Source organism: Lytechinus pictus, chromosome 8 (genome assembly GCF_037042905.1).
Source record: "Lytechinus pictus isolate F3 Inbred chromosome 8, Lp3.0, whole genome shotgun sequence".
Lineage (NCBI taxonomy): Eukaryota > Metazoa > Echinodermata > Echinoidea > Temnopleuroida > Toxopneustidae > Lytechinus > Lytechinus pictus.
Genome location: NC_087252.1, coordinates 33686764 through 33698259, shown reverse-complemented (window position 1 = coordinate 33698259; position 11496 = coordinate 33686764). Strand labels below are relative to the sequence as shown.

General features: G+C 36.6%; 2 protein-coding genes and 1 long non-coding RNA gene across 3 annotated transcripts; 1 reads left to right on the top strand and 2 right to left on the bottom strand.

Annotated features, from left to right (window-relative positions):
• Window positions 1–256: 256 nt before the first annotated feature.
• On the top strand, window positions 257–4133 carry LOC135154923 (uncharacterized). The gene is made up of 3 exons (XR_010294320.1): window positions 257–362; window positions 1184–1250; window positions 1736–4133. It is a non-coding gene; the product is annotated as an uncharacterized LOC135154923 (long non-coding RNA).
• A 3319-nt stretch (window positions 4134–7452) lies between these two features.
• On the bottom strand, window positions 7453–10435 carry LOC135155285 (putative ankyrin repeat protein RF_0381). The gene is made up of 2 exons (XM_064104225.1): window positions 9062–10435; window positions 7453–7485 (listed from the first exon to the last, which is right to left on the bottom strand). Exons 1-2 carry the CDS (start codon window positions 10433–10435, stop codon window positions 7453–7455), a joined length of 1407 nt encoding a protein of 468 aa, XP_063960295.1.
• A 45-nt stretch (window positions 10436–10480) lies between these two features.
• LOC135155284 (protein fem-1 homolog C-like) lies at window positions 10481–11005 on the bottom strand. The gene has a single exon (XM_064104223.1). The coding sequence runs from the start codon at window positions 11003–11005 to the stop codon at window positions 10481–10483; it is 525 nt and encodes a 174-aa protein (XP_063960293.1).
• Between the last annotated feature and the right edge of the window lie 491 nt (window positions 11006–11496).

The window sequence follows — 11496 nt, the reverse complement described above, 5'->3', positions numbered from 1 at the left end:
CAATGGCCCGAATTCACAAGGGTGGATTCTGCAAAATCCACGGATGAATCCACGGATTTTGCAGGATCCACAGTCCACGGATTCGCTTTTGTGATTCACAAAGGTGGACTCGACCGAATCCACGGATTCAATCGAGTCTATTACGTCACGATTTCGAGTCAACTGTTTGGGGTGGTCTGAAACAGTGGACTCCACAGAATCCGTGGATTTTAGGCGCATTGGCCAATCACAACGCAGCATTTGGGTACATTTTTGTGCAGACAACAACCGCTGGGCGATGATTTGGCAGCAAAATTCAAAGTGGAAGACTGGACGTGAAAGTGGTGGAGAAAATACATGCTTGACCGAGCTCCGTGGAAATTGTGAGCAATTTGACATATTTTTTGTAACTTTTTATGCATTGATTTGTGAAGTAATATCCGAATTTATGTCATAAATGGATACGGTAATGAGAATCGAGTTAGTGAAAAGATTTCTCGCGGAAATGGTTCTGTGTAGCCCCATAAGTACATTTCTGTGTTTGTCTTTCGCGAGCTCTGACTGTGACATGGCTGGACGTTCTCGTTGATGTTAGACGATTAGACCCTTGACTTTTTCCTCTTTTCACTCGGTTCTTCCTAAATTTCTATTCCTCCTGACCCTGTCGCTGGATTTTCTTAGATCTACATGGTCTATCCTACTCTAGCCTGCACGCCTGAAGGCTCCTGGAGAGTAAAAATCAGTCAAGTTGTATTAGTACTGGTACCGTACTATACCGGTACTACGTCTACGGTGCACTCAAATCTCACTCTCAGATTTGTCAGAATGATAATCAGATTCAGAACTGACAGAATTTCAGTTAGTACTATCCATGGTCACGATAGTCATGAGTATGCCTACGGGCCGGCTATGACTACGTAGGCCTAGACTGATTACTACTCTCCAGGCTAGTCTTTTCAGCAATTTTAAAGATTTCATTTGAGATGATGAATCGTTTCAAAAAAATGAATTTGGGAGAGCAGTCATGTATTTTTATTTTAGCAAAGATGGGACAATTTTCAGAATACAGATTTGAGAGAATTTTGTCAAACTGTAATCTCAATGTCTGAATCTCATTCTAGTCTCATGCTCATCTTTCTTATGACTATTTTCTTTGCCATTGAAACTTAACCCTAGGCCTATGTCAATTTCATTTTCTATGCAGAACAAAAATGGCAGAAAATCACCATGCTCATTTAATGCATCTTGATCATGTCAACAGGCTCGGAGAGGTAAGCTTTTGTTTCGATTGAACAATAAACTGATGCAGTGCTTATTGCAAAATATTACCCTTTTTTATAACTGACAAATTATGACTTGTTTCTAAATATGAAGGTGATGTTGGTTGAAGCACTGGTGATGAAACCAACATGGCAAATTTTCATTCCTACTTGCACAAGCAGTGACAATTTTCATCTAAGATATAAAAAATGGATGGAGTCAAAATGAATGAAAGGAGTACGGCAATTAAAGCAGCAGATTATTTGAAACATGTGACTTGATGTATGCAATGCATACAGTGTATATTAATGTAAAAAAATTAGGAAAAGAAAAAACAAACCTAATCCTGAATAGACTGGGCTATTTCCGTATGTTACCTAAGAAGACTAGGGGGGGGGCTGAATGTTTGCAAACCTTACTTATTGTTCAGGGAATCTTGAATTACTGTTTTTTTTTCCATGTTTATCTTCTCTAATTCTTTTTCATGTATACACAGATAGCCAATTGGCCCAGACCCTGACTGGATTCCTTTTGAGTTGTACATGGATGAAGCCTTTCGAATGCGGTATCACTGCACTCCATCTCATCAACATGCTTGAGGGTGATCTGAGGAGGAATACAGAATGTAGTGAACCTCTACCTGTTGTCATATGTGCCATCGATAGGACTCACGTCTACATTAGGAGTCCTGTTGGGGAACAAGCCCTGTACCTCCTTAACCGGAAGAACAGGTATTCTGTCACTGTGCAGATTGCATTTTTAATATAAATGTATACTCTGTTATGCCAGTCTGAACTTTTGGGAAAGGGTCGATAATGTGACTTGTACTCCTATCATCATTCCAATGTCACTAAATATAATAGCGGTCATTGACTTTTTTAAGCATTGAAATTTAGATTGTTTTATTTCGCATCCTCTCTTTGTAATGTACTGTACAGTTTTTATTTGTCCTTTAAATATGCTCTTGAGCATTTTCCTTACAAATTTATTATCTAGACATTAGACGCTACAGACTGAGAATCTAAGTGAGTCTTTTGATACTTGTGTTTGATATATACAAAATCTTATAATTCCATTGTATTTCTTTAAGTTTAGTGTGAAAATCATTCAGACAAAGACCAGATCCTTCTCCTATTAGGTTTACTTTAAAAATGAATACTCACTTTCTTACTGTCATGCTCTTCATGTATTTTTCAATTGATGCCGAAGTCAGATATCAATATTCAATAAATACTTAATCATCATAGAGAGTGAAGAATATGTGTATATTAATAACATAAATATAATTTATTATTACCCATATTTGACATCTGAGCTGGACATTTAAAATGTATTGCCCTATAGTTTTCATGAATATTGATAATGAGTCAGGTACTGTATACTATAATTGTTTTTCTCAGTCTTTCTAGTACAATTTCATCCATTACAACATAATTCCTAATTTATGAATAGATATCTATATAAAGTTTCTATGATATCAATATTCAAATGAATTCTCTATAATTTCCCAACCACATCGGCAAATCAAGGACTTTTGTAATTTCTTTAGCTGTAAGTATTTAATATAACCTGCAATATTGTTTGTGCAGTGCGTCCCAGAAAAAACGAAACCGAGATTTATCGATGATTTATAATAACTTAATCACAAATACAATAGACAAATGACCTATCATTGTAAATCTCCTCTTTCATCTAAAATTACTTCGATTATTTCTCATTCACGCATGAGTGAGCAAAACAATTTGAAAAGGGGATACCCAAAAGTCATTTGGCGGGCTCTATCTGGGTTTCAAAAAGAAAAGCACGTTTTTAAAAAGTTTAATATCTGTTCTGTAATTTGATACTTCAATTACAGAAAATGGTCAAGAAATAACAAAGTTCTGGTTATTTTAAATAAGGCTTGAATTTAAATAATTTCATAAAATGAAGAGGGTTTACAGGCTAGCGTTTAAACTCACTCGACACTCCGTTTTGTTGACGATCAGCCATGCATTCAGTCTTTTTTAACTATGTGATAGCTTCTGTGGGAAACCGGTGAAAACACGTTTATTTAATGAAACTTCTTGACTATTTTTTTGTGATTAAGGTATCAAATAAAAGAGCAGATATTGAACTTTTTAGACATGTGATTTTCTTTTTGAAATTCAGATACCCCCCCCCCCCGGCCAAATTAGTTTTTTCTTGGATGCCAAATTAGTTTTTTCTTGGATGCACTGAACAATATAAATCCCTCAAAAAAGGTTTGGAAATCTGTGTTTGGCCATTAATTTCTCCCAACTCCCAATTTTATACAATGCATATTTTACATGATACCATGCTTGTTATGATTATGCCATTGTAAAAAGAGCAGGATTCAAAAGTGTTGGATGAGGTCTGAATTGAAAGCTGCAAAACGAGCAGAAATAGTCATGAAGGGTCAATACAGAACATGATTCTTTTTTCTGTGTCAATACAGATAAAAATCCAGTCAAATCTAGCCCCTGCTTCTGTTGTAATGGTACTGTGAGATAACATGGTTTGAGTCGTGGTTTGAAATACCTATGTTTGTTTGTTTGTTATGTGTTTGCTTGTGCAGAGGTGTGTTTGATTCCATGTTAATGTTGATGTTAAGGTGCATGAAAACAATCAAAAGAAACCGATGAGAAACCCACTCATCATAAATAAAAAAAGAACAGTGACTTTCAATATTGTGTCATTTTGCAACTTTTGAATTTTGACCTTATCCCACATTTCAAGGCACTGCACCTCCATGTGAACCATAATCATATCATGTAGGTTATCATTTTAAAGAAAATCAAATGGTCTATTCATTGATATTAATTACACATTGGTATAGTCCGAGGATGGATTATCGATCAAAGTCAGATTTCCAAACTTCTTTGAGGAGTTTATATTATTGGATTATAATTTTTCATTAAATTCAAATATTAACAGAATATGTGTACATGCATGGATAGACCATTATTGATATTTTATAAATTAATCCTCGGAATTAGGGAAGCCAATGGCTTCTCTGTTTTTTGCTGCTTCAATACATTTCTGAAAAGAAAAAATGTCCATCTTGATAGCATGTTCAGCATTGGCAATATCCATTTTATTTTCATATTCTTCCTCTTTTGTCACACGAGCTCTGTTGATGCCTTGGGGACAATTTTCCAAGCTCCTCTTTCGAGGTGATGCATTGCTGCTAAAAATTATTGACCAAAACCCAAAAAATATTTAATTCCATGATAGCATGATGTATTTGAATTTTAAGAAATTAATTTTTACATGCATGTCACTCGACTTGCAGAAAAATTAGTTTTAACAGTCATAATCTATGTAATCATAGTTGAATAATGTAAAGTGTGGTTTAATATTCATGTGTGGAAAATGTGACAAAATAATATATTAAATTTTAGTCATCAAATTGAATCAATTGTGCTTTGAATTATTCCAGATATTATTCCCATTGGTAAGAGTGATCATAGTGATGGTATGTTTTGTGTGTCAAAATCGAATATAATGTTTTGATATTTTAAATTAGGTGATGATGTTTATAAAGGATTGGAATGTCTGATAATGTTAGTCATGATTAATTACCTGATTGTATCATGATCATGGTGTGATTCAAAGTGAATTGGCAATCAGTGATTACCATGTTCTTATAGATGGATCCAGTGGTGCTTTAGTGATGTGGAATTGGTTGCTGTAAAAAAGATTAGTTTCTCAGTAACATATCTTATCCTGTCTATCTGAGATTAACTCGATTAAATAATGAATTTCTTCTTTCTGCCACTTCAAGGCCGGTTGATCAAGTGCAGCTAGCTGATGATGTGCTCCTATTTTGTGTGTGTGTGTCTGTGTGTGTGCAAAGATACACAACCAATGCCAGCAAACATAATTTTTGGGAAATGGGGGGGGGGGGGTCCAATACCAGCAAGCATTTATTTTAGAATAATATATTTTGGTTTATTGTGTATATGCTGCATATGTTTATGTTTTTATGACACTGAGCATGCTCAGTGCAGTCTCAAAAAGGGGAAATCCCTAAATTTGATTGAAAACCCATGGTTGAATCGATGGATTTGGTCGAGTCCAGGGTTGAATCCTTGGACTCAACCGTGGGTCTGGTGGAATCCGCGGATTTTTGAGTCCACCGTTGGTGAATCACAAACTGCAGAATCCGTGGATTTTCCAGAATCCATGGACTAAAAAATCCACGGATTCTAAAATCCGTGGATTTTGCAGAGTCCGCCTTTGTGAATTCGGGCCAATGTTTTGCTTCAATTGGGGCTCCAAATTGGCAGATTTCCCCATAAATTATAAATTAATAAGGAGGGAAAATAGGCAAAAAATTGTGGGAGACTTCGGGAACCTCTGAGGGGGTATAGGCTTTGCTGAGCCAGCACTTCTTTATATGTAGCTGATAGAGGAACATCTTTTTTTTTATCTCCTAGAGGTTACGAAACAATAAAAGTGGCTTACATAATAGCAGAAACATCTTTTGCATCAATGAGGGCTCCGAATTGGTAGAATTTTCCATAAATAGGCAAAATATGGAAAAGGGGCGAGTGACTTTAGCAAACCCCGTAGGGGATAGGCTTTGCCGTACCAGCATTTCTTTATATTGAGCTAATAGAGGAAAATATATTTTTTCATCCCAAAGTGCTTAAATAAATAACAATAAAAGTGGTTTACTGCGAAGATGAAACGCCTTTTGTGTCTTTTGCCTTCAAGTGATTTCAAGACAATAAAAGTTGTTTTTCTCTGTAGCAAAACACCACTTTGTCACATTGGGAGCTCCAAAAAGCACGATATTTTAATAGTTGAGCTACGGATAAGGGGGTAACTTCGACAGGCTATTGCGGGACTATGCTTTAATGTTTTGAACGTAATTGCATGCAGCATGCAGAGCAATGTATTCTCTAACTTTTCCAAGAGATTTCATTAACATAAAAGTTGCTGTAAAATGTAGAAAAAGCCCTTTGTCCACATTTTAATCTAAGTACACCTTTCTATCGCTATACGCACACATGCATTTACGCGTGTAAGTCACACCAACAGAGGCGAGGCAAGACCGATTTAATCTATTTTACTCTCTTCAAAGGCATGTCAGCGATCGTGTTGTAGTCGATATCAAAAGTGTGACTAAGACATGGACTTTTGGTTTTTGGTGTCACTTTATTGCAATATCGAATAATACATTCGGATGTATTTGCCCTTAATCTAAACAAGTTAAGACATTAATACTGTTATGAAGCATATCGATTTTCTCGTTGATATATCCCCTTTCTTGTCGAATGCTGATATTTTACATTAGTTGTTGATGCTACTGATAAAACAGAAATATATCAACGCATATGCAAATTTTTAACCGAAAACATGGTAATTTTGGCATAAATTCTCACATTTTGCGAAAAATAGTAACCGTATAGTTCTGAAAACGATTGCAATCGATTTATGATATCTTAATCATAGTGAATAGCGTATTCATTGCAAGATTTTCCCATAATTATATGTACAAAAATATTAATGACAAGGCATATCAATTAATTTTTGTAGCCATCTTGGATTTATGCAAATTAGATGCCTTTCCCATATTCGGATAGTTTTGGACTTTTATTATGTTGTACTAGAGACCTCACAGAAATGCATTGTGGTGAAAAAAAAAATTGTTGCAATTTGTTCAAAGTTTGGTCAAAATGTGGGCTAAAATGATTGGACTAGAGGCCCAGTGTGGGGAACATTGGAGTTTGCGTAGGAGTGTGGTCTCTACATGACCAATCAGAGCGCAGTTTTCTTGTTTTTAAGCTGCTAAATGTACTTGTCCTATCAAAAGCTGGCTGCTGGCCCATCTAAAATACATCTTCTTGTAAAACCTATATCATATTAAAGCTTAGATATTAGATATTAAAACTTTGGCAAAAAGAAGCTGCTGAAAACTGCTTATCTAAAAAAAGAGCCAATGGAGTAAAGTAGAGAGTCAAAAGGGGCCTATGCTTTCGATCCTAGCAGAATCTTCGTCGGAGGCAAAATGACAAACACATGAAGTGGAACAACCATAATATAGACCACAGACATACAACAGCAACACTAGAAACAAGGAAACAAAAGGGGCATTAGTGAGAAGAGATGACCAATCAGGTTAATGAAGGGGATGAAAGAAAAGGAGTGGGCAGACACAAAGGGAAGTTGGTGTAAGGCCAAAGAAAGACCTCAAGCCAAGAGGGATTAAGATGTGAGGCAGGCAACATCAAACAGGATCTAGAACAAAACAGTGATGAAGGGTATGAGGAAGAGATGAATAACAAGAGAATTAGTGAGAGGTGGGTCAAACAGGTAACAAAGAGAGGCATAATAAACTGGTGTGTAAGAGTGGGGAAAAGGGAAAGAATGGGGAACAACTGATAATGTGCAAAAGACATAAGTATGTATGATGGAGTAATAAACAAACTAAGAGAAGAAAGTAAGTGTAAAAATAAACCTGTAAGAATGAAAGTATGTAAATATTTCCAAAAAGGAAAGTAAATGAAAAGAAAAAAATATATATATATATACAAAAGATGTAACTGATATAGTAATCCGCTGGGTGTGAGGGGAAAAAAACTGAAGACTATATATATAAAAAAAAAAAAAGCTCAGCTCCAATTTTTCATCCCTTATTCAGACGATATTCTAATTATTATTACATTTTTTTCTCTCCACCTCTTAGATTTACCTCTTATTCATTTTGCTTATTTTCATGTTCACCATGTTTTTTTTCTTAATACACCCCCTCTCTCATACAGCATCAGCTTCTTTATTTGCTATATTATAGTCTTCTGTTTTATTCCCCCTCACACCCAGCGGATTACTATATCAGTTACACCTTTTGTATATATATTTTTTTTTTTCTTTTCATTTACTTTCCTTTTTGGAAATATTTACATACTTTCATTCTTACAGGTTTATTTTTACACTTACTTTCTTTGGTCATCTCTTCTCACTAATGCCCCTTTTGTCTCCTTGTTTCTAGTGTTGCTGTTGTATGTATGTGGTCTATATTATGGTTGTTCCACTTCATGTGTTTGTCATTTTGCCTCCGACGAAGATTCTGCTAGGATCGAAAGCTTAGGCCCCTTTTGACTCTCTATATTAAAACTTTATCATAATCTAAAAATCATTTGAGCTCAAACAGAAATTAAGTCTAAAAACAAGTACATTTGTTCCATGAAAATAATCATTTTCTTTCATGTTTTGGATCAAAAGTTTCACCTACATGTATATTACAATTTTTTAATCCAGACAAATGGCCCGAAAAGAATGATTCTTCTTCTTTATAGATAAACCAAAAAAAAAAAATTTGGTCTATATTCACAGCCTACACCCTTCTTGTTTTGTGTCTAGTCGAATTATCACTCTGAAGAAGGTAAGTTCTTACACATTATAACAAATAAAAACCATTATATTGTAAATACAATTTACGGCTTTCTTTTTTTTCAACACAGTAAATAAGATTGTATTCATCGATCTATTTGATAAATAAGAAAAGAAATTACGAACCAGCAGTATTTAAACATCTCATCTTCTGATTGCAGATTTTACATGTATTGTGTCAAATTCTTATTTTTGCTGCACAAGCCACCCTTAAATGCTCGATATTGTTATCGCCCCTCCAACTGGCTCTACTCTCCCTTCATTCTCTGCCCTGATGTAACCAGATTAAACACCACAATGATTCTATAAGCCAAACATTTACCTCGGTATTGTGAAGTTTTCCCAGCGCGAAAAGTAACACAAGTTCATTTTTCTGATGACGGAGATTTTCAATACTCGCATATTCAGGTTTAAGAAATCTAACAACATCAAAATTATTCCCTAAAAGAGCGAGGTCTGAAGGTTCCCAACGACTTTCATCTCTCATGTTCACCGCAGCCCCTTGACTGACAAGATGTTTGGATACATCAAGGTGGCCTCTCAAAGCAGCAATGTGTAATGCAGTCCAACCACGGTCTCCGATTTTATTCACCTCAGCTCCTTGACTGATGAGATATTTGGTTACATCAAGATCACCACTGAAAGCAACATGGTGTAATGCAGTCCCACCATTATTATTTCCTCCGTTTATCTCAGCCCCTTGACTGATCAGATATGTGGTGACATCAAGATGGCCATTCTGTGCAGCAAAGTGTAATCCGGTGGAACCATTGTTGGTTCCTTTATTCACCTCAGCCCCTTGACTGATAAGATATCTGGTTACATCAAGATGACTATTCAGAGCAGCAATGTGTAATGCAGTCAGACCTTCACTATCTCCTTTATTCACCTCAGCCCCTTGACTGATCAGATATGTAGTGACATCAAGATGACCATTCTCAACAGCAATGTGTAATGCAGTAAAACCTTTATTATCTCCTTTCTTCACATCACCCCCTTGACTGAACAGATATTTGATAACATCAAGATGACCATTAAAAGCAGCATTGTGTAATGCAGTCCCACCATTATTATTTCCTCCGTTTATCTCGACCCCTTGACTGATCAAATATGTGGTGACATCAAGATGGCCATTCTGAGCAGCAAAGTGTAATGCGGTGCAACCATTGTCATTTCCTCCGTTTATCTCTGCCCCTTGACTGATCAAATATGTGGTGACATCAAAATGGCCATTCTGAGCAGCAAAGTGTAATGCGGTGCAACCATTGTTTTCTCCTTCATTCACCTCAGCCCCTTGACTGATCAGATATTTAGTTACATCAGGATGACCATTCAGAACAGCAATGTGTAATGCAGTCAGACCTTCATTATCTCCTTTCTTCACCTCAGCCCCTTGACTGATCAGATATTTAGTTACATCAAGATGGCCATTCTGAGCAGACAAGTGTAATGCAGTCCGACCATTGTTAAGTCCTTTCTCCACCTCAGCCCCTTGACTGATCAGATATGTGGTGACATCAAGATGACCATTCAGAACAGCAATGTGTAATGCAGTCATGCCGTCATTGTCTCCTTTCTTCACATCACCCCCTTGACTGAACAGATATTTGATAACATCAAGATGACCATTAAAAGCAGCATTGTGTAATGCAGTCCCACCATTATTATTTCCTCCGTTTATCTCGGCCCCTTGACTGATCAAATATGTGGTGACATCAAGATGGCCATTCTGAGCAGCAAAGTGTAATGCATTGCAACCATTATTGTTTCCTCTGTTTATCTCAGCCCCTTGACTCATCAGATATTTGGTGACATCAAGATGACCACTGAAAGCAGCATAGTGTTATGCGGTCCCACCATCATTATTTCCTTCGTTTATCTCAGCCCCTTGAATGATCAGATATGTGGTGACATCAAGATGACCATTCAGGGCAGCAATGTGAAATGCAGTCCAACCATTTTCATTTCCTTCCTCCACATCAGCCCCTTGACTGATCAGATATTTGATAGCATCAAGATGACCAAGGAAAGCAGCAAAGTGTAAAGCAGTCAGTCTTGTAACAGACTTTTTAATCTCAGCCCCTTGATCGATGAGAAATGTCAACATCTCCACTCTGCCGGTCTTTGCTGCAATCATTAACGGTGTCCAGCCTTCAGCGGTACCCTGATTCACGTTCGCCCCTTGACTGACTAGGCTTTGTACTTCACCAAGGTGACCATTCATTACAGCCATTAGTAACGGAGAATAGTCATCCGTATTCTCTTTAACCATACTTGCTGTAAGATTGTCGATAGATTTGGGTAATTCAGAAATTCTCTGTGGAACAGCTAGATAATGTGGTGTGACCCCAAAGGTCTTCGTTTCCATCATGGTGTACAATTTTATCATTTCTTTTTATATGTGTGCAAGTCAACACCCTTTGGTATTTCCTTCACTCGGTCTAGATACTGATATTGATGCTAGTTGACTGACGTCTTCTATTTCCACGATACGTTTGTCAAGTTACCCTAAAGTTTTACAACCACAGCAAAACAGTAAATCGTGTGACAAACTTCATGTGTAGCAATGTGTGAACCAATGTCGCTTACTTGGGTGCTGTAGAGACAATTCAGGTGTAATGCTTTAGCACTATGTCTTCCGATGAAAATCATGTACAGTCCATGCACTCGTTAGCTTTGTTTTAGACAAATGTGTTATGTACCCGTTCTTCCCAAAGAAATCTCGGATAATAATACCCAAACATCTGGATGTAGTTTCGTGCAGTTAGAATGGCAGCGAGCGACGTTAAGACTATATAGTCCAGCATCGATGTGATTGACGGTGTATATTATGAATGAAATTTGACGCACACTACAACA